The sequence below is a fragment of the Anser cygnoides genome, chromosome 4 (genome assembly GCF_040182565.1).
Source record: "Anser cygnoides isolate HZ-2024a breed goose chromosome 4, Taihu_goose_T2T_genome, whole genome shotgun sequence".
In the NCBI taxonomy this organism is placed as follows: Eukaryota; Metazoa; Chordata; class Aves; order Anseriformes; family Anatidae; genus Anser; species Anser cygnoides.
Window position 1 is genome coordinate 13,790,076 of NC_089876.1, and position 25,554 is coordinate 13,815,629.

General features: G+C 39.4%; 2 protein-coding genes across 3 annotated transcripts; both read left to right on the forward strand.

The window, feature by feature from the left end:
• The first annotated feature begins 1,082 nt into the window (after window positions 1-1,082).
• Window positions 1,083-8,511, forward strand: TMEM128 (transmembrane protein 128). Its single transcript, XM_048048374.2, has 5 exons — window positions 1,083-1,410; window positions 2,284-2,425; window positions 3,975-4,136; window positions 5,254-5,362; window positions 6,808-8,511. Exons 1-4 carry the CDS (start codon window positions 1,182-1,184, stop codon window positions 5,351-5,353), a joined length of 633 nt encoding a protein of 210 aa, XP_047904331.1. The 5' UTR covers window positions 1,083-1,181; the 3' UTR covers window positions 5,354-5,362; window positions 6,808-8,511.
• Window positions 8,512-9,871: 1,360 nt separating this feature from the next.
• OTOP1 (otopetrin 1) lies at window positions 9,872-24,043 on the forward strand. 2 transcript variants are annotated; one of them, XM_048048329.2, is made up of 7 exons: window positions 9,872-10,478; window positions 14,094-14,230; window positions 17,603-17,661; window positions 18,932-19,111; window positions 19,483-19,613; window positions 21,882-22,828; window positions 23,193-24,043. In XM_048048329.2, the coding sequence occupies exons 1-7, from the start codon at window positions 10,193-10,195 to the stop codon at window positions 23,361-23,363; spliced, it is 1,911 nt and encodes a 636-aa protein (XP_047904286.2). In that variant the 5' UTR covers window positions 9,872-10,192; the 3' UTR covers window positions 23,364-24,043. The 2 variants fall into 2 exon arrangements, with proteins under 2 accessions (XP_047904286.2, XP_013032283.3); XM_013176829.3 differs by lacking the exon at window positions 18,932-19,111.
• Window positions 24,044-25,554: the final 1,511 nt, after the last annotated feature.

Consider the following 25,554-nt stretch of genomic DNA (forward strand, 5'->3'; position numbering starts at 1 on the left):
GAATGACTATGGTATGGGAAAACACGACATATTTCTCATACTCATTGTTTTCATGCAAAATACTCAGTTTACTTTCTAAAAGGAAAAGTATAATTGGGTAACAACATATATGTTTTGAACTTCAAGTTATATACAGCTAGAATGACTATAAATCTGCATTTGTTAAGTAAAACACATACCGAAATTATTATTTTTCAGTCTACCTCCTAAGAGTCTGAACTTTTACTGAATAGAAAAAAATATTTCTATTTGACTCCTGTACTATTTAAATCACTGCTGTCATCGAGAGTATATGGGCTGCAAAATGTGAAGGTCAAAATATTTATATGCTACCCAGTCTCCCAGTTTTTCCCCTGTATTTCTTATTTTTTAGTTATTTTGAGAAAACAGGTCTGTACACTTGGATATGCGTCATAGGGTTCACTACTTTCAGTGGGAATTAGTGTCACTCTTGACACTATTAAGATATATTACTGGACTATTACCAGAGCCAGCATTTGCTATAGCTGTACTCGTGATAAGACACCTTTTTGTTCTCTAGACATAAGGCATGATTTTTATCAATTCCTTTAGGAATAAATAATAAGGAAGAAGTCTAATTTTATCAGGAGAGAATACAAGAAAGAAATCATCCAGATGAAACTGAAAGGCACTTATAGCTAGAACCTGAGGGATTATTTTCTGACGCACAACTCACTGCAATATTTTCTGCGTTTTTATCACTCCAACTTCAATCCTGAAGACCAGCAAACAAAACGTGCAAGAAAGCTCTCATTTCGAGAGGGCAAATACTCTAAGAGTGCATTTGAAAATGGATCCAGATTTAAAGCTGGAGTTGGAGCTAATAATAAAGTTGGAGTTAATATTTTCCAGGCTGTGCCTACAGTGAGATGGATGGATGGATGGATGGATAAGCAAAGAGCTGCTACAGCTCAGTGCGACTTGATGTTGTTAGAGAACCATCCCGGGAGCCTCCCTCTCGGCCTGGCGGTGCCATTACACGACGGCTCTGTGAGGTGAAGGGCACACACGTTGCTCCTCGCTAGCAGCCGCCATTAACTGACTGCCTGCCCCCCCACCGCCCACCCGCTGCACCCACGCGCCGCCGCAGCGGGCACTAACAGCTGTTTCCCGACACGGAGCGCTGACAGCTTCTTCGGCTACGGTTATGGCCGCCTAAAATGGCTTCCCCCTCTGAGAAGAGCAGCCCGGGCCGCCCTTTCCGCTCGCAAATGCAGCGCTGCCACCGCCCTTCCTTTCCCGCCCCGCCGCCGCTGCCGGGGCTGCCCAAGATGGAGGCGGGCGGGGAGCGAGGGGACCCGCTGCCCAGGCTCCGGCGCCATTTGCGGCAAGGGGCAGAGCCCCGCGCCCTGCCGCTGCAGCCGCCGCTCCGGGGCGGCGGGACGGCCGGTGGGTGCTGCCGGGACGGGCTGGGGCTGCGGTACCCGCCCTCGGGGGAGCAGGGGGAAGGGGACGGGCGCTGCTGGAAGCCCTCAGGAGCGAGGGGGCTGTGCCATCGCCCCCCCCGGCCGCTGAGGTGCACGCTCGGCGTGAGGGGGAAGCGGGCGGTGCCATGGCGCAGCTGGGGCGAGAGGGGGCTGAGCTGCGGCCAGCCTCGTCTCTGGAGTTGGGGAAGAAGCTCAGCGAAAAATAAATAAATAAATAAATAAAACAAAAATAGATGGGTGGTTGTAAGCTCCAGCAAAGCCGTTCCTACGTTCAGCTGGTGGCAACGCATCTACAATGATGCAGAGCTAGCATAGGTTATGTTTCTGAAGGCACATAAAGCACCAATAACTTTTAATGATAAATGAACTTCAAAGTATGAAACATCAAATACACCTGTACCTCACAGATACCTCTGTTTCACTTTTTTTTTTTTTTAAAGTATGTGACTATTGAGTATTGTAGTTTTTTACTGTCGGGCACAAAAATACACTTCCAAATTTGTTTGCTCTGTTGTTCATAAGTAGTTAAATATGCCTTTCCTAACCTTGTCAGCTGTTAATTTCCCAAAAAAAGGTATGCAGACAAAGTGTGCTGGTTGTTATTGCTTTATGTGGTTTTTTTTTTTAATCAGAGGGCACCTTGCTTAAACTCTTACTTCAGTAAATGTACAGAGCTTTTTAGAATGCTTCCTCTCCAGTACAAAATGTATTATACTGAGTATAATCATCTCCAAATATTAAATAATTAAAAAGATAAGCATAGTGTTTCATTTAAGTATAATCATACTGCATTTAATGGCTGGCTTTAGTGATACAATTATGTTCATATTTACAGAAGAGTGTGCAGCTGTAGAGAAGAAGAAGAAGCCTTCTCCTAGGCTGAATATTCATTCTGCATTCTGGATTTTGGCTTCAATTGCTGTGACGTATTACTTTGACTTTTTAAAATCTGTTAAGGAAGCTATTCAAGCAGATAGGTAAGATACCTTTTCTTGCAAAGAAATGTTGCATTTTCATCTTACAATTGTATTCAGATAGTTATATCTGAACTTTGTGTTTTAAATCTTGGATAAACAAGATCTACAATAGGAATAGAGAGAGCTGGGACTGTTCAGCCTGGAGAAGAAAAGGCCGGGGGAGGATTTCATCAATGTGTACAAATGCCTGAAGGCATGGGGCAAAAAAGATGGAGCCAAGCTCTTTTCAGTGGTGCCCAGTTGAGCGCAAACTGAAATATGAGAGGTTTCATCAGATCATCATTCTTTACTTTAAGGGTGGCTGAGCACTGGAACAGGCTGCCCAGTTGTGGAGTCTCCATCCTTGGAAGTACTCAAAAGCTGCCTGGATATGGTCCTGGGCAACCTGCTGTAGGCGGCCTTGCTTGAGTATGGGGGCTAAACCAGATGACCCCCGAGTCATTATTATTAAATTTGGGTAAATATCATGCTTAAATGTAAGATTTCAAGAAAAATAAATCTTTGTTAAAACTTTTTTCTTCAGGATCTACTGAGCCATCTGTGTATGTGTAAAATTTGTTCTAATAGCAAGATGTTTTAATACTGTACCTTCAAAATTATTCTCAAGTACAAGGAATCGCTGCATATTCTATTGAAAGTGTTGGAGTTTTGACTTTCAAAAAAGCTGAAATTAATCTTAAAACATCAGTGAAGTTTTGTGTGTTTTTTTTTCCCTCTTGTTCTCTAGACTTCTTTGAGTAGACTAGGAAATAAATTGAAATTATTTCTGTGAAATAATTCTATATTTTTTTTCTATTCTATTTATTTTCCATGAAATTATTCTCAGTGGGATTGATAGATGTTAAACATTTCAGATAACTTCACCTGGAGGTGCCTTTTGAACTTTGTCATTATTGTATCAATATATGGAGGCTGAACAGGGCCTAAGCTCTATGCTGTGAGCTTCTCTGAAACTACTTTTCCAGGTTTGTCTTTCCCATCTTTATCTGGAGGTATGTCCCCAGATAGGCTCAAAAGTGCACCATTCTAAATAATCACCTACTTTTTTTTATTGTGAATCTGAAATCCTGGATTTCCCTGTGGTTTTGTTCAGTATCTTAAAGTTTTTTTTTCATGATTTTTTCTGTTAAAGTTAAGAGTTCATAAACTCGAAAGCTTATTAAAAGCTTTCTACAACACTTCTGCTACACAAAAATTGGTAAAGTCAACCTTACAGGAAGAAGCACAGTTACCATAGACCCTAATTTATTTCATTACTTATGAAGTGTTTTTAGCGTGTTAGTATAGAAGATCACTGTGACAAGGTCTGCTGCATTGCATTTCCAAAATATTTGAGGGAAAAATAAATGACAGGAATGATGCATTGATGCATTTGAATCAAACTGTAGTAGCTAAGTGTTTTGTAAAAGTAATTTAAGAAACACAATAAAGGCTAATGTGTATAATTAACAAGTATTGTCTGTTCTGTTTCTAGCCTAGAATGAAGATTAATATGTGAACTGAAATGTGACCGTACTTAACGTGCTTTTTTTTTTTCCCCCTGCCACAGTTGGTGGTTTGTCACTGGCAGTTGCTTATTGGCTGCTTGTTTATCTGTTGCCTTTTACTGCATAATATATCTTGAGTGGTATCGTGGAATTGAGGACTACGATGTGCGGTATCCCATACTGATACCTATCTCAACAACCACTTTTATTGCAGCAGCAATTTGGTAAGTTGAAACATATATACAAACTTCTGCTAAAACTGTACAGGTCTAACTGTGTAAACGCTGCTGCTTATAAAATGAGCCCATTCCTCTAATTCTACTGAATGTACTGGTGACAGTACTAGTTCCACTCTGCATGATTTCTTCTGCCTTCAAAATTTGTTCATGAGACAAGATTTGTAGCAGTTGAAGCTGTGTAGTAAGTATACTTTTAGATGTACTGTGTCTTTTCTATATTGTGAGGTTTAAAACTTTAAAGGTATATTCTGTAGTAGAGAAAATTTTACCTGATCAGTTCCTAATGCATAGGTGTTCATTATCAAACACAGTATGTATAAATAGCAAGTATACAGAAACTCATTCTTATATGAGATTTAAGAGTTTCTGTCTTGTCAGAGAATGGTACGTTTAGTAAGAGATGATTTGTTTATGAGATGAGTCAGAATTGAGCAAATGTGCATGTGAGTGAAAAAGTATTTGTGTGCAAGTATATTTGCTCTCTGTATGAAAGCTGGTTGTCCCTTTCAGTGTAGGTGCTGTGTCTGAATAACACCAGTATTTGTTGCAGTGCTGGGGGTGGGGTGGTGGTGGAAGAAAGACTGAAAAAGATAAATGTTCCCTATAGTTTAGAGTAGTCATATCCATAATCCTCGTAAATCAGTTCTAAAAGAAATCGTCCCCCCCACCCCCTTCTATGTAGTTAATTCATTCTCAGCTCTAATTAGCTGTAACTATAAGTTGTTGTTTTTTTCCCAGCTTCTATGCATGCCTGTGGGAAAAATCAAAGAGTATTTCATTTTCAGGTGGTTCATACATAGAGATTCTGAAAGTAAAAAGTATCTTTACTCTTGATGGGTCTGAGTGGCTTTGCTCAGTGTAAAACAAATCTGCAGCAGTTACTGGTGTTCTAGGATGAGTTGTCAGTAAATAAGCAGAGAACTAAACTATCGATTTAGTGTTTTTTTTTTTTCTTTCAAGTTGTAAAGAAACAAGTATTTTTCCAGGTTGCATTGTTTAAATTTCGTTTCTTCTCGTGCTATGATTTATTTGCTTGCCTGGTATTTCCACATGACAACTGAACTTTTATCTAAAGCTTTCTTCTTTTTTTTTTTTTTCCCAGTTTCAACGTTGCCTTATGGCCTGTTTGGTCGTTTATGACACCTTTGTTGCTCTTCATTCAGTTTATGGGTGTTGTGATGCTTGTGTCACTCCTGGGATAAGTCCTGCAGGTAAATAATAGAATTGTTTAGTACATAAAAGTATTTATCTTGTTGCATAAGCTGCTTTGTTATACAAACAGTTCAAGGATTCCTACTCTGCATGCTTTTAGGATATTGAAATTTTGTGGCAAATGGAGTTACTGGATAATATGCATGAATCTTAAAGGGAAGAATATCCTTTTCCTCTTCCCAAAGATTCAGTTCTAGTCAGTGAGAAGAAATAAGTCAGAGTGGATGGCTTTGAGGAGTATAAGCCAAATATCTGCAGCTTTTACCCAGACCTTCCTTCTTAGGGAAGTTGCTTGACATATAGTAAAGGGGAGAAGCTGTAAGGGTCCATATGCAACAGTCTTCTCTTTCCTTCTCCCTCCTCCCCTCTACCTCAGACTTAAAATTCTTTATTATCTTTAAGTATGCTGCTTTCATTTTCTGTGGTGAACAGTCCACTTGGATATTCCTAAAAAGCAACCTTTTTAAGGCAAAAACAGTTATTTTCTTGACTTGAAAAATTCATTCCCAGTACCTGTCACATTGAAAAGGGGTTCTTACATTTTTGTTAGGATATGCTATTCAAATGAATCCCGTGAAATTGAAAATTAAATACAGCTCAGTAATGGGGTAAGAGATGTCCCCTGATCACTGGTGTCCACATCATCCAGTGAAGTGACTACTTCAGCAGGTTGTTTGCTGTACTTGCTCACAAGGGAATGTGAGGAAGTCTGTATTTGCTTGCTGTCACAAATCTGTTTGAGTAAAGAAGTCCCCCAGCATTTTCATGAGTGAGGCAAGAGGAATGGGACAGTGCTGGATTTTGAGTATAGCCTCTTGTAGTGCCAGAATTGTAGGGAAAAAATATTTAACAGCTTGGTCAGCCACATACACACAGCTTTTACTTGCATAAATGAACTGAAACTAGTCATACACCTTTTCACCAATTCCTCGATATCAAGAAAACTTTTTTTTTAAGGAGCTAATTAACTTAGATCATACCCTGTCTGTGGACTTCTGAAAAATACAGTACTTACTTCAGAACCTCTTTAATTTAAAAGCTCGAGTTGCGTCTGCTAGTGCAGAATTCCTCAATGCATGTTTGTTCCTTCTGTCACTAGCAACGTTCTATTTGAGCACTGGAAAGGTGGAGAAAGGATGTGCTGTGGTCTGGTAGAGCTTTGCTTTTATTAATAGACTAAAAGAACCATTCTGCATTAATTTGTACTTGAAGATAGAAAGTAAGAAGTACTAGCTAAATGCAGATATTCTGAACAGCTGAACCTTGTGAAGAAAACAAATTGTCTGTATGAACAGCCAAGTAAATTCTGTTGCACTGTAAATTATTACTTGGTGATGCAAAGTCATCCAACTAATGAATATCAATTTATACAAGATACGGTTTGTGCAGTATATATAGCCTTACAGTATTTCTTATGTCGGATTTGTTTTTTCTTCTCTTTCAGCTTTATGTGAAGGACTCCAGTTACAGTTACCCTGCAGAGTGGGTGTTGTTTTAGTTACATTCCAGTCTTTTCATTATTTAACTACCTGATTTATAAATCAAATGGACATAAACCCATTGTTCAGCCAGAACAGGCTGCAAAAAAGCAACTGATTGGTGAATAATTGAAAGATATATAGGTTTTATCTCTCTTAGTAATATAAAGCACTTCATTTGTGATGTAGCCTGTTTTATAAAGGTTTTATTCGCAGTTCAATACTAAGCAGATGGGTAATAGGTCAGTTATATGGTTTTAAATCCTATCTGGGGACTCCAGATTTCACCTAGCCCAACTTCCTTCTTAAAGCAGGTTGATTGGTTTGAAAATAATTGATACCTAAATTCAAGTGTTGTGTTTTTTTTAATATGTTATTTTTACATTTCAAGTGGTAGCTAAAATACTGATATTTGGAATCTCTTTGAACGTCTAAACTTTCACATTTGACAACATGGGAGACACTTCTTGGTCCGTTAAATTTGTAATGATACACGTGTTGTCATGGAGGAAATATTTAGTTAATCTGACCTCTTGACTTCAGATCTGTTAGTATTTGAAAAAAGATATGTATCTGGTTAAGGGCCTAGAAAGCTGGTTGAAATTTCCATCACTGATAATCTGCTAGTGCCAATAGTGAAATAAACAAATTGCACTTGTACTGACATAATTTGTCCACAGCCAAAAACAGGAGATGAAGCTGTGAATAACCAGCAACAGAATGAACAATAGTAACACTACACAAGAACTGAAGAGCACAAAGTAAAATATTTTGATGTATATACTGTTTTCCAATGTTCAGGATGCTTTTCTTCCAAAAATTAACTTTCTGTTCTTAACAATGCCTGTTAATGAAATTGCCATTTTTCTTCCTCAGCAATAGAGGTTGATATTAAATTAAATGTCATTAGCCATACACAGCTGGGAAAATAACATTGTCCATTTGTTCACCTTGTTTGAGATACTTAAATAACAAGAAACCTGGGCACCATCTAGTTGCTAGACCATTTTATATAGGTCATTGTGTTAAATTCTTTTCTGGAAGATAGGAGAAAGTAGAAGCTGGTTATTGAAACTTGTTTAAATTTACTCTTGTTGCTTGGAGTCCAGACTGTTCGAGGAGACTGCTGTTCATTCTGACTTTCAGATTCACACAATTGCTGAATACACACTACGTGAAACGTTCAGTAATGAAAAAGGCATTGGCTGAAGCTACTGCAGTTCCATTGAAGAAAAAACTTGCTGGCAGTAGGCAGTGTAAAGGATCAGTCAAACCAAAGTAAAATACATCTAACACTACTGCTAAGGAGTTTGTAGAGGAAGTCAATAGTTTGATTTTTTTTTAATGTAAAATTTGAGTTTACAAAAAACAGTGGTACTTTGCATTTAGAAGTGATACTTTGCATTTGCTTATCTTAAGGTCTTCATCTTTTAACAAACTTAAACAATTTTATGTCTGCATAGATGTACATTGACTGATTTTGTTTATTATTTAAATGCACTTTTGCTCAGGGATGGTAATTATCACTTTATTTTTATTTATCAACTGTATAAATGCTCTAGGTGCTTTAAGTTGACCCTGTACTCTTGAAATAATTTTAATGTTTGCTACATGTTTCCTCAAATTTACTCTTCTGGACTTCTTAATAAACTTTTATACAAAGTGATCAATCGTTGTTCAGTACTTAATTATTTAAACATCTAACTTCACTGTTCTTGGGACTGTCAGCCCATCAATTTGTCAATTCATTTTGTCTTTCATGACCTCTCAGCTGGCTTAATTGGCAGTGTAATACTGTTCAGTATGACTTGGAAGAGCTATTTATCCTGTCTTTTTCTGAAAATCCCAGGTAGATACAGTTTATTTCATAAAAGTCCTGCAGAGTCTTTTGGTAACAGTTACAGGTATCAAATGCAATACTCATTCCCTTGTATGCTCAAAAGCAAGTAGGGGTGAGCCTGGTAAGAATGTAAAACAATCTTTGCTGTAATTAAAAACCTGACAAAACCTTGCTGCTGCTTCCAGTTGTGTGAACTCCTTGCTTTCATTATTTTCCTTCTACCAATTAAAGTGTTTAGGGCAAGAGATTAGAAAGATATCTTAATAGTTTCCTGAAAATAATTACTAGGTTGTCAAAATCCCTACTTGAATATGTTGTCTGGCTTCAGACTACTGCAGATATTTTCTGTATCTATTTACATTAATTTCATTTGAGGATGAGAATCTGTGCCAGCACCAAAGAGCTTTTCTTCATGGTGACGAGCGTCTTTTAGAATCACCTTAAAATAAAAATAAAAAAGCCTAGACGGTGAAGATTATTTATCACAGTTATGCATAGAAGCTCTGTTAAATGAAAACATCTTCCTTAGTTGTTCTTTAAGGCTAACAATTAGATAAGATAAAAGTAGAACTTAGCATTTCCGTAAGCTTTACAATTGATGGATGTAGTTTTGGGCTAGAGGTGACTGAAGGCTTAACTGTTCGTCTGTTACCAGAAATGTCCTTTGTTACTTTTGTACTTTGGCTTCAGAAGAGAAAAAGCTTAAATCCTCAGTAAGTTCTGCATGTGGAAGTAGTGTAAGATCGATACCGTCTCTTCATTTCTTCCCTTTTTTTTTTTCCAAGTAGCTGAATTAGTGGTTTAATTTCATGTGAGGCATAGGTCATACAGTTAAAAAACAAAAGAAACAATGCTTTGTATATTTGATATGCTACCAGCAGATGTAAGGTAAAAATGTAAGACCTGCCTGGCCAGAACAAGGACCAGTCTATCGTCGTATTTGGCCTCCAACCATGGCTAGGTACATGAATACCTAGGATTAAGAGAATTTGTGCTGTACGCAACCAAAATGCCATTTAAAATATTTTCTGTTTTACACTGGGATAAATTCCTGTCAACCCTCATAGGCAACCGACTGGGGCTCCAGACCTTGAGGTTGGAACACATTCATAGCTCCTGGCTATAGGGCACAGTTAGAACTAAGTATTTGACATGTGTATAGTAAAAAAATATGTATAGAAATAGGGAAAATGAATAAATAAGAAATGAATTAAATCCTGTGAAAGCTTTTGCTTCGTTGAGCTCGGTTGCTGCTCGCCGTTGGTAGCGACTACCAGTTCCTAGCAATCACTGCAGTGCTCCGTTGTCAGAACGGGACTTACTAAAGGTCAGGGGAAAAAGAAAAAAGGGTCGTTCCTCGGCTTTCCCCTGCGCGGAGCTCACCTCGGCGCCCCCCCGGCCCCGCCGCGGAGGGAGGCACGGGGGGAGCCGGCGGCCCCGCTCCGCCCCGGGTCGCCGCTGGGGGCCGGGCCTGCGGCGGCCCCGGGGCTCCGGCAGCGCCCGGCCGGGAGATGGAGAAGGGCACCGGTTCCCCCGCCGCCGGCGGGAGCTGCCCGCAGAAAAACGCCGAGATCCTCAGCAGCCAGTACGGCATCAACCTCTTCTTGGCCGGGCTGCTGCTCACCTTCGCCTGGGCGGTGCACGCCGTGGGCATCAGCAAGAGCCACCTGCTCTCCTACCTCATCACACTGATGCTCATCCAGCTGCTGTGGATGCTGTGGTACCTGTGCAGGAGCTGCACGCAGAGGAGGCTGATCCGCGACAAGGACACGCACGCTGGAGCACGCTGGCTCAAGTGTAAGTACTGGCTGCAGTACCCACGGTGGCACCGGGCATGGGATGTCCGTGCCGTCATCTGCCTCTGCTACCATGTCGTTACCTCTCCGTCCCTACCAGGAGACATCCTGGCATTCATGGTCCCGTGCACATGCAGTGCACTCTAAATACAAGCAGAAGCTGAACACTTTGAGAGTCCATATGGGAAAGCTGTCTGCTACAGGTATTCGCTTCCCAACTGCCCGTTTGGCCCGTTCGCAACACTGAAAGCCACAGAGCCTTTTTTCCCTTTCACCCCCGGCATCAGGCAGGTGTTGCAGCACTTAAAAAGACAGATTTTGGAAGGGGCAATTATTAAGGTGTTGTGCAACTCTCCTGGAGGAATTATCACATTTTCCAGGCAATGCAATGCGACTTCCTTATACTAGCAGCAGTCCAAAAGGTCCCTGAGGGCTCTCTAAAGCGAAGTATTTCAGAGATTCCCATTTGTACCTGTACAGTGATGCCTTACAACTGTTAAATCATGTAGGTTGGAAAAAAAGCCTTCAAGATCACCAAATTCAACCGTCAAAACCTTGAAAGCATCTAGAATTAGAAGAGGACAATGTGCTCGGCCAGAGCAGTTTATAGTATAGCATGTAAAATATGTAAGCATAAAAGCTGAAAGTAGCATTAGCTTGTAGGAAATTTGCAAGGCTGGTGGTAGGATGTGATGGCCCTTATCTGCAGGGTTGGGTACTTACTGGAGTAAGGACGCAAAGATGTATCGAGAGCAGGTGGTTGGGGATCACGGCACAGAGTCGTGTCGAATGCCGTGTGTCTGGGTCCCAGGGAAAGGAAACAACTCGGCTCAGCACTACGTACAGGAGGAGGCAAGCCCACTTTTATCGACCGCTTTTCCAGTCTCGGTACTATAAATAGTAGGTTGGAAAGTAAGTGTGTTCAGTGCAGTGCTATAAGGCAGTTTTTCCATAAAATATTTCCTTCCTCATAGCAAAGATACAGCAATCAGTCACCACAGCAGCAGCTAATGAAAAATTAATCTAAATCTAAAATCTGGCTAGTTTGAGAAGTAAGGTTGTGTTGTGGAAGTTTGGTTTGTCCTCAGTGCTGCGTGTCTTTGTGTCTTTTATTTTTCTTTGTACTGTTAACAATTATGCTATAAAAATAGCTCAGGGTCATTTTTAAGCTTATTTTATATTTTATGTCTAACGATAAAATCATGGATTGTAGACTCTCTCCTGAAACGTATGGAGTTATGTACCGTTTTCTCCTTGATTATTCACCGTTTTCCAAAATAATCCTCATCTCTCAGGCATTTTTCATTTGTTACCTTACGTGGCTTACATTTTCTTGTTCTTTTCTTGTGAAATTTACTGAAATTCATTATTGCAAGGTTTAATTTGATCCTATTTTGGACCAGGCTATGTTTTTCTTACAGAGAGCAGCTTTCTCCTCTCAAGTGTGGAATAATACTGCTTAACATGGGTAAGAACAACAGAACCCCCCTGCCCTTTCTTCTTTTGGCAGAGCAATCACAGCATTTCATTTGTCCTACAGAATATAAGGAGTCACAGACATTTAGAAATAAGATACTGAAATGCACTACTAGGTTACCTTATCCATTTCTTTTACCAGCAAAGGATTGCTCTTTGTAATATGTTCTCAGCTGTGGCGCCTCCCACAGCTTCTCTTGGATGTCTATGCTGCAATTCAACAAATTCGCCCTTAGGGAAAGCCCTACACTTTCCTATTCTTAAGAGTTCCTTGTAGTTACAACAGTTCTCTAAAACTCCTTTGTCTTGTATTGGTAAGAGAAAACTTATTTGAACTATGGAAAAACTCGGGTGGCAATTCCTCTGCTAAGAACCCTCTTGCCCTCCTCTGTCTCAGTGGTCTTGTCACAGAAATCTGTCTGGAAGAGAAGCCCAAAAACGAGGGGAAAGGACAAATTTTCATCAAGTCTTTCCACAGAAAGCTCTTGGCAATTCTTGAGTAACTTGAGCAGCTGCTTTTGAAGAATGTCTCCTTGCTCTCATCTTTGGAGAAAATACCCATGAATTAACTGGTATAAAATGTAAACGCAGGCTCAGAATATTTTCATGATGCCCTTCAAACTGTGAATATCATTTTAGTAAAAGCGGTGGCAGCTGGCTACTTGTATCCATTTGCTATGGGAAATATTGGAAAAGAATGGCTTAACAAAGACCTCTTAAGGCAGAGTCCTTGCACACAGCTAACAAAGCTGGAAGGACAAATGGCCACTTCACAAAAACTGCTCACAGAAAGGTTTCCTGGATCATTTTCGTACCAAGATGTGAACTACGTGAACCCTAAAGCACGGTTCTCTTCCAGCTTGTGTGGCAGACCAAGAACCACTCCTATAGTCTGTGGGAAAAGAGTTTTTTTAGTAAGGTGAGGTTATCGCAACCCAAATAATCACAGGAAAGCTTAGGAAGGCTTTATATAGGTAGACTCTCTTCCTTGACTTACCCCAGATGTTATCCCCTGAGTACACTCTCCTGCAGTGCAAAGCTCTGGGGCCATCATTTAGAAGTTCAGCCAGCCAGAGAGCTCAAAAGGAAAATCAATTAGCTTCACAAATGGCTTTATTTTATTACGTTCTCCAGCAGCACAGCTTCTGTTCAAAGCATGGGCAGCTAGTCACCTTACACAGCCCTAGGCAGACTTCAACATATATCTTTTTCCTGCTTGTATTAAGTTGTCTATTATCAAAACCCAAACAATACTTGAAGTTTAGAGTGGCGTTTTGACAACTGTATCATTATAGCTTCCTGCTTCTTGATGGCTAATAGAAAGAATTAAGCCAGCACTTTGCAATACTGAAAATCCTATTCTGGATCTCCTAAAACACAGAGATTTCAATGAATATTTGGAAAAAAAAATCCACATTTAAAAAAAAATACTTCAATGCTCAGTAAAAAACATTTCTTTTTATTCTTTAACTTTAGAAATAGCAAAATGGTGGAATCATCTTCATTATTTCTAATTATTGGTATATATCAAGTATTTAGGATTAGTATATAATACTAAGATAGGTTTTCATCATTTGGTTGTTTTCTAGGAAACCAAACCAGACAGCTCACTGCAGTTCTGGTCTCTGACTCGAAGTGTAACCTCCCCAACAATGGCGCTGGCATACCAAGTGATTGTGTTACTGCCCGCTGTAGAGCTCTTGGGTCCAGAGACTGTAACATTATTGTTCAACTCCCTTGAGTTGTATAGTTTGCTGTGTGACCGTATGGAGCATTAATTCACGCACTGTATGGCTGCTTTGGTGCTACAGTTACCTGGGAGGCTGATCTTGCAAGGAGCTGGGAGCCATCTGCAAGGCGCTGCGTGTCTTCAAGTCCGGGCTCCTCCGTACTGCCTGTGCTGGGTGTGTGCCTTGATGTGCTTTAGTAATACACTGGGCAGAGACTTTCACAAATTAGAGAGTCTTGTTACATCGAGTCGGTTATCTTCATGAACTCGATCCACTTTTATCTCCCTAAGCAAGAATATGAGTATTGATCTATCATTATTTCTCTAAACAAGATTTTGGCATAGTGCTACGGATTGTCTCTAGACAGTACAACTGTACACTGATGTTTTCTAATATCTTTTCATTTGTAGGTGGGATTACTTTATTTGCAGTGATTACTTTAATTCTGGACTCCTTTAAAATTGGATACTATATTGATTTTTCAAACTGTTTGTCACCAACTGAAGGCATTTTTCCTGTTACCCATGCAGCGCACACCATCTTACAGGTAAAAGACACTGGTTGCAGTTTTATGTTATATCTATACTTCTTACCAAAAATATCTTTCTTTTTTTTTTTCTTCTCATCATCATGGATTTTACACTAATCTAATTTCTAAACATATCACAGGATGGTTTTGAGGGTTAAGTTCTTGTGCATGTATACCTCTTTATGTGCAAATTCAGCCTTGGCAACCTGAAATTTCAGTAATTGCTCAGCCATAAAACTCCCCCAAAAGAAGTTCAAAATAGAAGTAATCAAAAATGCTATCAATAGTTGAAATTACATGCTCTTTAGTTTAAGTTACCTACAAAATTTTCAGAATTTTTCTGGCAGAAATGAGCAGCTTGGTTAAAGACAATTCACTTATTTCTATATCTACAGCTTGCCACACAAGTCCAGTTCAATCTGTCTGATATCCCATTATAATTAGGGGTGGGTGCCTGATACTTCAAACAGGCAAAACCCCTTTCCTTGTGGGTTATAAAAACATTTGCACATCTTTCCTGTAACAAAAGAACGCAGATCATTCCAGAAGCATTTGATTACACGTATCAGTGGCTGCACGCTAGAAAACATAGTCACTGACTCCTGTAAAATATTCCAGCTGTTTGTTTATTTTCAGGCTTTGTCTCTGTATTATATGGTGATATTCCATAGCCGATTGTTTACTGCATGAATAAATGTTGCCCTTTCTTCTATTACATGATGGAACAAAAGGATCCTGGCCAGTTTTCCTAATAGTTTTCCTTATTTTGAATACCTGAATTATGAACAGCTTCCAGTTCTTCTGTCACAGGTTGTTAGCCAGTCTGTGAAGGCAGAGATAGTGAGAATTGTTGGTAGCTGCAAGAGCCAGATACATCTTATGGTAAGGTGAAGATTTAGATTATTATCCTCTTTCTTGTCAGGATAATCTAAAACTGTAATTCCTGTGGGCCCCTGTGAGCAGACTTGTGGTAAAGAGGGAAAGGAAAAGCCACTAAAATAAGATACTCCGTTAGAGCCAGGTCATCTAATGCACTTTCCAAGATGATTAAGTAACATAGTGATAAGAGCAAGAACAGAAGAGAAAAGAATGATTTTCCTAGCAGTGGTTGCAAGTAAATAAGCAGTTGAACCACCTACATTATTCTGTTTTCTTTAACAGTAAAAACATTGAAATTTGAGCGGTAACTCTGACTTCCATCTTTTTATCTGAGGATGAAATTCTGACTTGATGGAAGTAGTCATAATTTCACTTCTTTTAAAATCCACTCTCCATGTGGAACAGCTTCTTTGCTTTACCTCTGACAGACAAACCCAAGAAATCCTTTCCTGCTGATCTGCATGCAGCATTCCTCATTGCATGCAGTAACCTGGGGTTGGTGAGATTTCTAGCTACTGTGAACTAGAATGTGGAAGAGACTGACCTGAACAAAGGGAACGTCCAATTCCCTGAGAAGGGACATTCTCATTTAATATCACATCACTCTTTATTGTTTAATATTTAATTTAATATTGATTTAATATTGCATCGTTCTGATTTAATATTACACCACATCATATTACATCACTAATGTAGCTGATTTTATCATTTACTTAGCTTAAAATGAAATCTTGAGTGTTAGTGTGAATGCTCAAAGGAAAGGTAAAGGATGTAATTTATCAAACACCTTTTGCCTAAGACAAATATAATGTCCTTGAAACACAGGATAAAATTACAGTGCAGAGGATTCCTAATTACGTGTCATCTAAAAACCTGAGGATTTGTTTTCTGCAGAATACGTGTTGGATGCTGTTGTATTTCACTCTAACGAGGCATCCTGGTACTTGCCAATAAATGAGCAAATATACACTGTAACTGTGCAAACAATGAACTAGCACCGACCTTCTGATTTCCACTGCCTCTGCGTTAAGCTCTTCTGCAGACAGAAGTCCCTTTGAGACAATGTGTGCTCTGGGAGCAAAAACTGTATTTTCTGTCATTTCTCTACCTTACTGATTTTTCTATTCCTATTTTCTCCCAACTTTCTTGACTTCAGTGTTTGAACAGGGCTTCTAAACTTCCTTTTCTTAAGTGTTGAAGAATGCTTTCACATCTGCTGTCAGATTTTACTGCATCTATCCCAGAACTGCCATCTGAACATGGCATAGATGAGGCTACAATGCTAATCACTGATTTCAATTTAAACTTCCACGGCATCTTGTATTTTTGCATTTATGACAATTTGTTGAGATAAATGCTTCATTGGGTGATTGAATTAACGTGTTATTAGTGGGGAGGGCAGGAGGCCGGATTCCTGGTTTTGCACTGGCTGAGTGAGCTCAAGTCCAGAAGTGTCTTGTGTGTCCTGAGCTTCTAGTAGGTGCCACAGAGCACTGCATGTTCCTAGCTTTCTCAAAGATCAGGTACTGAACGTCTCAGACAACACCAGCTGTGGAGGCTCCCTATTAATGTGCGCAGTGAGGAAATGGAAGTCCAGTCACTGTAATTGCTGCAGAAGAACCCAAAGTTTTTTGCAATTTTCAGACCGTTTCAGAAATACCACACCAGGCAGGTTTCTAAGACAAACCCTTTGGACCATTTCTATCCTGATACTTACATACTATTTATTCAGTTCAGTAAGGTAGGAACCTTTCTGAATAAATAGGACTCCCAGTTTCACCCTAACATCCCTGAGGAATATGGCTATGGTTCTGCTTGCACCTACCAGGATTTGGAACAGGTTTTGTATTAGCAACAATCTGTATCCTTATCCTCCCACAGAGACTCCTACTTTTAATACTTCTTTCCCCTTTACTTGCTAAGTCAATACTGTTCTGTCTCTTTTGTTCTCCAGCTTGAGCTTCCTGCACTACATTTGAGTGCAACTGCATTTGTTGCTCCTAATGCGGTTACCTCTCAAACTGATAGAATGACCTTTTCTCTTGCTTCCTGGTCATCCATTGTTTGTTTTATTAATCAAGTCTGGAATCCTTTCACGTCTTTCTCCCTCCACAAAATTTCATATATTTAGGAAATTATTCAAATTTAGCGTCATCACGCCCTGCAGTAGTTATAGTGCTGTCTACAGCTGGCAGTTTTATTTCCTTTGCCATTGAAATAAAAGCCTCTGCAGATACAGAAGCACGATATGTTTTGGTGAGTCATACTGAAACTTTCTATTATTGAGCCACTGTCTTTGCATATAAGAAATCCTAGGTTCCTCCTGCCAGCCAGGTTCTGGCTGAATGTTGGAAGAGATAAGAATAATTTCACATGTGTGGAGATGGAGCCACCTCAGTTTAAATCATCAGAGGATGTAATCAGTGTTTCTGCCTACAGATATACTTTCCTTTTTCTGTTTCATACATATTCATTAGTGTAATGACATTTCTCTGTATTCCTTTAATTTAGGTGTACTTTCTTTGGTGTCATGCAAAGGATATTATCCAGTCTTTCAAAACACTTGAAAGGTAAAGTATCTGATCCTCATCTGGAATGCAAATAGGTGTACGTCTGCACCATGTTTGAACACCTACAATTTTACTGTATCATGGACTTTGAGAACTTGTGGAGTTTGATTCTCAGTTGTGTTAATATAAATAGACAGTGACTCCATTCACCCAAGTGAGAAGATAATCATTATTCTGAGTTATTTTCTTTTTTTTTTTTTTAATTTAAACTGTGCTCATACCTCATAATATGCAATAGTCACAGAATAAATATGTATTTATCATGAGAGAGGGAAAGCGCAATGTATGATACCACAGTGTCACATGCATTTTTCAGAGGAAGGAAGCACCAGATTTTTCTCTGAGTACTTCATGTACTACATGAAGTTTTCTTCGTACTGAAGATAGTGAAAGGGAATTTGCATCAGCAACTTGCAGCCAGTGCAGTATATCTGTTTTTTTTTTTATTGACCTTTATGGAAATTACCTTTCAGAACTAGTTGCAAACATGCAAATACAGAGAGAAACACAACCTTTCCAGCAGTATGTATACACCCAAATCAGTAAGGGTTGTTCTTATTTCTGACACCAGAACTTGGTTCTCATGGTGTAACTAATGTCTCTTCTGAAACAGATGAATACATTTATTTGTTATGGAGCTGAGGACTGGTCTTTGAGGCAGCAAAGCCAGCTCTGATGTATTTTCGCTTTTGTAAGAATGTGAATTAGTATATATTAATGCCTTTACATAGAATGCAAATAAACAAGGATATTAGCTTCTAAAATATTAATCTCAAATTGTCAAGAACCTGGCCAGTTTCTATAGGAAGTAAAAGAAACTTACTCATAAACTTCAGCTGTAGTGATGGCTCTACTTTTGTTCTGCTCCCTTGGGTAAGTGTTTCAGGCTCATGCCAACAAGTGGAATGATTATGGAAGGCTTGCAATGTTAGCTGGTGAAACCATCTCTGTTTATAAGTACCATTTCTAAAATACCTAATTGCAAGTCATTCAAGTCATTCTCTGCAAACAGTGCAGTAATAAAGAACTGTTTCTTGGTGAAGGAATGTTATCAGCCTTGGGTACAAGAGAATAACATCTGGCAAAATGGCAGATTAAAGGATTGTACCCAAGAAATAGATACCATGGCCTTCTACAAAAAAAAAAAAAAAAAAAAGGGAGGTGTGGGGGGAAGTGCTGGTCAATTGAGAACAATTATTGCCTGGGTTTTACTAGAAAGTTCAGAATCATTAACCCACTTCTTTCTCTGATGCCATTTTGTTTCACCAAGCCATGAAGTGGCTTGTCCAAGACAAGGACTCTCAAAGCCACTTGGAGACTTAGCCTCACTTACCAGTAGTCTGAATGGGATAAAGCCCTCTGTTGCCTTCAGCTTTCTCCAGGAGACAAAAATGCATGGACTAGAAGTTAGACAAGGCAGTACTATCTGTCTGAAGAAAGACCAGCCACAGTGAGTATGAAGAAGCACCGCAGAAGGCTGAGAAATGCGACTTGCAAAACAACCCTGATCAGACCGTTCAGTCACTGTCATTAACGTGTCCAGCCCAAAGAATAATAAACATCACATATGAGAGCATAAAAGCATCCTATCTATGGTTTAATACATTAATCCATCATGTTTCTGTGATAGTTTGGAATTCTAACATTCATTGTGCTCTACTGTGGAACATCTTTAGAGAGATTGGTTATGATTTTTTTTTCTTGTACTGACAACTAAATAGTGTTACATGTGGTGTCTACAGAAAATTAATCCACTGTATTTAGTATGTACGTAGAGATATACTGCGTGCATATTCCTTCAATAATTATCTTATTTTGTAGGTTTGGGGTTATCCATTCTGTGTTCACAAATTTACTCCTGTGGACAAATGGAGTGTTAACAGAGTCAAAACATCAACTGAATGAACACAAGGAAAGACTAATCACACTTGGTTTTGGGAACATAACAATAGGTAAGCTGAAGTGTTGGTACATTTTGGAATTACTGCTCCCATGCAAAATACTATGTCTCTGTAGGACAGATCTGGGTATTTGCTGTATAGTTGTTCCTAGGCAAATGGTAGTCAACTGATATATGGTCAGTTCATATAGTAATTAAAGTGATGTATAATCATTGTCATATACGTGACTCAGGCTGTGATTTTCTGTTTATTTATCTCCCCTTTGGATGAGGTCCAGAATAAAAATAAATGCCAGAAGTTCCAAACAAAGATAATAATTCTTTTGAGGAATAACATCACTAAAGAATCCTTTTATTAGTAAATCAGAGAAGTAAATTATATACAGTAGTATTAAAAACAGAATTTACTGTTTTGTAAGCTACTAGTAGAAAACCAAGAATGGATAATCCTGCAAATCTTTCCCAGGACAGTGGTTTCCCATGGTGTGTGGTCCTATGGAATTTTGTGTGGTGCCATGGAATTGGGTGGAATGTTTCAGAGGGATAGAGGTTATCCATTAGTGCTGCTTTTCAGGACACAGATTTTTAGCTGGGTGATTTTTTTTTTTTTATTACAAATACTCTTCTTCATTGGTAAGATAATTGGTAACAAACATTGACTAAAACTGCTGGGGATGCCTTTTGCTTTCAAATGCCACTGAAGCGTCGGGAAATTTGGAGTTCTTGGCTTTCAATAGGCAATATAAGTTCTCAGCAGCTACAGGTAATTTTCTCCCACCTGATAGGATTTTTATTGTGTTCACAAGGATAAAGACAAAGGTGACCCCAGTTTTACATCCATTTGCAAGAGGATGGAGCCAGGCTCTTTTCAGTGGTGCCCAGTGCCAGAACAAGAGGCAACGGGCACAAACGGGAACACAAAAGGTTCCCTCTCAACATCAGGAAGAGCTTCTGTGCTGTGCAGTTGACAGAGCTCTGGCACAGGTTGCTCAGAGAGGTTATGAAGTCTCCTCCTTGGAGATCTTCAAAAGGCACCTACCTGGACATGGTCCTGGGCAGCCTGCTCTGGGCAGCCCTGCTGGAGCAGGGGTTGGAGCTGCGGGCCTCCAGAGGTCCCTGCCAGCCTCAGCCACTCTGCGATTCTCTGATTTAGCTGTACAGCAAAAGCATCAGTACTAATCGCAAGTTATTGGCTCTTCCTGATATTTCCACCGTTAAATGGAAGCAGTTTCCTTATATTATTTCCTATTAATCTGCTGCCAGAATTGTTGCACAAATGTGAATAAACAGAAATAGTTTCTATAACGAGGAGCAAAGTAGTGATTCACAAGACAAATTTGCTATTAACATATAATCCACTGCAAAATCTTTTTTCACTTCTTACGAGCATATGCTTAAGACAAACGAATACCAGCATTCTCCCATCTTTTTCTTATAAAATTAAAAAATAACAAAATATAAAAAAATAAACTTACAGGCACAAATCTAAGATTGGCTCTGGACTGCCTAAAAATATATTTTTCAGCATTTCTGTTTATATATATGTAAGTAAATATTTATCTTCTGAAACCATGGAAATTTCCAGTTTCTTAAGTTATTTGTTTGTGATTACACATTAAATACTTTTATTTTACAAATATGTGCAGTTTGTTTTCTGAGATTTTTAGGGGTTTACAATGCAGGTTATTGCATAGAGAGATAATGATTTCATAGGTTCTTCTCAAAAAGATAAGATAGATTTTTAATTATTTTACTTTCAATCTATACTGGGACATTGAGTGAAAGTATCTGTGGCTTACTTCACCTCTTTCGTAGACATAAACATATTTTTAATAAAGTGCTGTGGTTATTAGAAACCACTCTAGTGTAAATAACTGACAAAAATGAGAGGAGTCATTTTCTCATCAATTTTATATTCTTCATCTGACCTACAGGTGGAATTACTCAATATTCTATAAAATTCACCTAAGCCAAATGGCCAAGGACTCAAGTCCTTGAGGTTTTGGATATTTGTATAATAAAAAAGTAGTATTTGAAAGGCTCTGTTGCACTTTGGTGCAGCGTTCACTTATGATGTGACTATTGCTAAGCAGCTGAGTAGTGGAGTTAGAGATTATGCTTTGGAGACCAGGCAAAATCTATGTTAGGTTAATGATTTAAATGACACAGATCCTTTTTAGGTGGCTAACTGGAGAGTATGATGTGTTGTTTGACTGAAATCTTACCTTTTATGTTTTATTGCTTTATTTATGTTTTATTTATTTGCTTTAAACAAAAAAATCCTTATAATGCACACATGTAATCTCTCCCTTTCCTTTAGTTTTAGATGACCATGCACCTCAATGCAATTGTACAACGACAACTCTCTGTTCCATATTTTCTCAAGGAATATATTACCTATATCCCTTCAATATAGAGTACCACATTCTAGCATCCACGATGCTCTATGTCCTGTGGAAAAACATTGGCCGCAAAGTAGAACACCATCAGCAACACGAAACTCCATTCAAATTCCACGGCATAACTGTTGGGATGATTTTTGGACTAATTGTGTTAACTAGCACAATAGCAGTAGTCGTGGTGTATTTAATTCAGATTGGACGTTCAAAAATCAAAAGTGAGTTAGCACTTACTATGTTTTACCTCCATGCTATCTTTGTATTGGCTCTCATGTGTACAGCTGGAGTTGTCGCCCTTCTAATCTACAGACTGGAGGATAGATCATTGGATAACTCAAAGAATCCTGCTCGAAAACTGGATGCAGAACTGCTGGTTGGCACAGCTGCAGGATCCTGGCTCCTCTCCTGGGGATCAATCCTAGCAATTATCTGTGCCCAAGCTCACCCCAAATACACGTGGTTTAACCTGCCCTATTCTGTCCTAGTAATTATTGAGAAATACATTCAGAACCTCTTTATCATTGAATCCATACATCGCGAGCAGGAAAAGGCCAATGATGATATTAAAACACTTCGAATAGTGACTATATCTCGGGGGAGCACTTTATCGCTTACCCCCTCATACAAGGAGATTTACAATGGCCGAGCCGCCTGTGACATTGGGGAGTTACCGTGCCTGGTCAGCAGCAGCATCTGCACCAGAGAAAGTGACGGCGGTGGTGGTGCCAACGAAGAGACAAGTCAGGGTAACAGTCCATTCATGCGTTCAGCCTCAGAGTTCTCCTTTTACAGCAGAAGCTCGGTGGCTGACAACAAGAGGAGAATTCTCAAGAACATTGCTGCTTTTTTATTCCTATGCAATCTTTCGGTAAGACATTTTGAACATAATTTGCAAGTTAATACACGAAAGCTTCCCAACCCTTCAAGCCTCATATTAAAATTACATGGTTCCATAGTTTGTAGCAAGTAAATTTTACTTCTTCTGGAAGAATAAGTGAATATGCCTTTGGGGAACAAAATTTATCTAAACATGGAATCTAAGAGTCTAAACTCTTTTTAATCACCATGAAAAATTGTATCAGCAGCAGAAGCTGAAATCTTTTGCCATTGGTGTACCCGGGTAACAATAGGGAGGGCTTACTTAGAGATTGCCAAAACTAAATTGCAGGTCAGTGGGGTCACAGTCACTCGTAATTTATGATTAATACTGGCATTGCCTTCTTTCCTTGCAGCTTTGGATACCACCGGCATTTGGGTGCCGCCCAGAGTATGACAATGGACTGGAAGAAATAGTTTTTGGCTTTGAACCTTGGATAATTGTTGTGAACCTTGCAATGCCTTTTTCTATTTTCTATCGGATGCATTCAGCTGCCTCACTCTTTGAAGTCAATTGCAAAACATAGGTCATATACAGTCCCTCAGTGAACAATTGATTGAAGAATTAATTACACAAATAACAGATGAATGGGTGGATGAGTGACTGAACATAGCCACAGCTGCTCAATAAATAGAAGATTCAATACATATTTCTAAAAGAGGGGACCATAGCCAATAGCAAGTCATATTTTTTATTTTCCCTCCATGCATTTTGTTAAATATGTATTATTACTGCCAAGCTAGACTTTTCAAAATCATATTAGTGTCGACTCTACATAGTAAAGTTAATTCAATCTCATTAATCTTTGTTTAGGTCATCTGAGATTTGTCCTCTAAATAATTGGTATTGCTTTATTTTCATACATCATGGCCTGTGAAAGTGGTTAAAAAAATTCTGTATGACTTCAGAAGGAAAATCCCAAGGACTGCTAAACTGAGTGATGCTCCTGAATCACAGACTCTGAAAACTTTTAATTCCTAGCTACATTTTTATAGTAAAAACATGAAAACATCTGCTATTTAGTTGGGATGTGGGAATTACATTAAACTTTCTGAAAAGCAATAGAAAATCAATATATATAGTTATTATTTTCTTAACTATATGGCATGAAATCCAAATAAATAGAATGTATGTTAAACATCATGCTGTATATAACTTCCGATAAAATATTTCTATTAATGAACCTCTCTTGTATTTACTAAATGACATAACTCCAAAATAAAGTTAATTCTTTTACAAAGCTCTTTATTCACACATCCTTGGTATGTTTTAAAAGAGAAAAACTCATTTTGTAGCTTAGTTTTAAGTACATATGTTCTGTTGCCACAATGGTATATATCCCCTGTACATTTTTGTTTTAATGGGCTCCTAATTTCTTTGTGCTTCAATCTTCTGGATGGAAAGTAATCATATATACTCACATAGGGATGCTATAGAGCACAGCTGACGCCTATAGAAATTGTGAGGGCCCTGGCTGAGGGTTTTACAAGCCTGGTTTACAAGCTGCCAGAACATAAGCTCAAATCCCTAGGACGGTTAGTTGCCTGAATTCTCACAGAAAGCAGTAGAAAGGTGGGTGCCTGAATACTCTTAGAAGACAGTCTGTTAGGATGGACAGGCTGCAGCAACGGCCAGAGCGCTAAAACGGGAGCAACAGCTCTGCCATCGGCAATTACTGGTGCTCTGGTGAAGGGCCTGGAGCACAAATCCTATGAGGAGCGGCTGAGGGGACTGGAGTTGTTTAGTCTGGAGAAGAGGAGGCTCAGGGGTGGCCTGAAGGAAGTTGTGGGGAGCTGGGGGTTGGCCTCTTCTCGCAGATAACTAGTGATAGGACTGGAGGGAATGGCCTCAACTTGCACCAGAGGAAATTTAGGTTGGAAATTAGGAGGCATTTCCTCTCAGAAAGAGCAGTCAGGCATTGGAATGGGTTGCCCAGGGAGGTGGTGGAGTCACTGTCCCTAGGGGAGTTCAATGAAGGGTTGGACTTGGTGCTTAGGGGCATGGTTTAGTGGGTGATACTCGTGGTGGGGGGACAGTTGGACCAGATAATCTTGGAGGTCTTTTCCAACCTTGATTATTCTTTGATTCTGTGATCAGGGGTTGCCGCCTTTTTCCCCCAGCCCCTCAGAGGCCGGTTTCACTTTGGGCCGCCGCTGTCACAGCCGGCTGGAAGAGGACAGGCCTTCTTCCCAGGCAGGAGGTTTCAGCTTGCTCTCACGGAGCAGAACGCAAGTTTTAACTTTGTACCACTAGATGGCAAGCACGGACCATCAGATAAATGACCTGATGCCTTCCAGGCGTTGCTTCACATCATAATTAATCTCCGGTTCTATCCTACGCTACATACAGCCGTAACACACCAAGGAATTTTTGCCACCTGGTCTATCTGTTGCAAAACCCAGATCAGGTAAAGAAAGTTCCATCTGAATATGAATTAGATTAACCGCCGGCGAGGCTGAGCGTGAGAGCACCTCTGTTCCTGCAGAACAAGTTCAGTTGTCAGACTTCGAGTGTGTTTTAGGAGTCACTGCCCGGTCACATCGCTGTAACCTCTGCCTTTCTCCAGCACTGCTTGTCATGTCTTTTATCACCTCTTTTTTATTTCGTACCTTTATTCTCAACAGTAGTCTTTTCCCTTGAACACAGTAACCTTACCTCACTTTCTTTCATGCATCTTCTTTCATGAAGCTCTAACCACTTCACTTGGTTCTCTCTCA

What these genes read in the sequence shown, in the direction of transcription:
- TMEM128 (XM_048048374.2), top strand. Translation starts at nt 1,182, where the DNA reads ATGGCTTCCCCCTCTGAGAAGAGCAGCCCGGGCCGCCCTTTCCGCTCG. An exon ending in GAAGCTATTCAAGCAGATAG is followed by an intron (nt 2,426 to 3,974) that starts GTAAGATACCTT and finishes CCCCTGCCACAG; the next exon opens with TTGGTGGTTTGTCACTGGCA. An exon ending in TTTATTGCAGCAGCAATTTG is followed by an intron (nt 4,137 to 5,253) that starts GTAAGTTGAAAC and finishes TTTTTTTCCCAG; the next exon opens with TTTCAACGTTGCCTTATGGC.
- OTOP1 (XM_048048329.2), top strand. Translation starts at nt 10,193, where the DNA reads ATGGAGAAGGGCACCGGTTCCCCCGCCGCCGGCGGGAGCTGCCCGCAG. An exon ending in TCTTTCAAAACACTTGAAAG is followed by an intron (nt 17,662 to 18,931) that starts GTAAAGTATCTG and finishes TGTTTCACCAAG; the next exon opens with CCATGAAGTGGCTTGTCCAA. An exon ending in TTTTGGGAACATAACAATAG is followed by an intron (nt 19,614 to 21,881) that starts GTAAGCTGAAGT and finishes CCTTTCCTTTAG; the next exon opens with TTTTAGATGACCATGCACCT.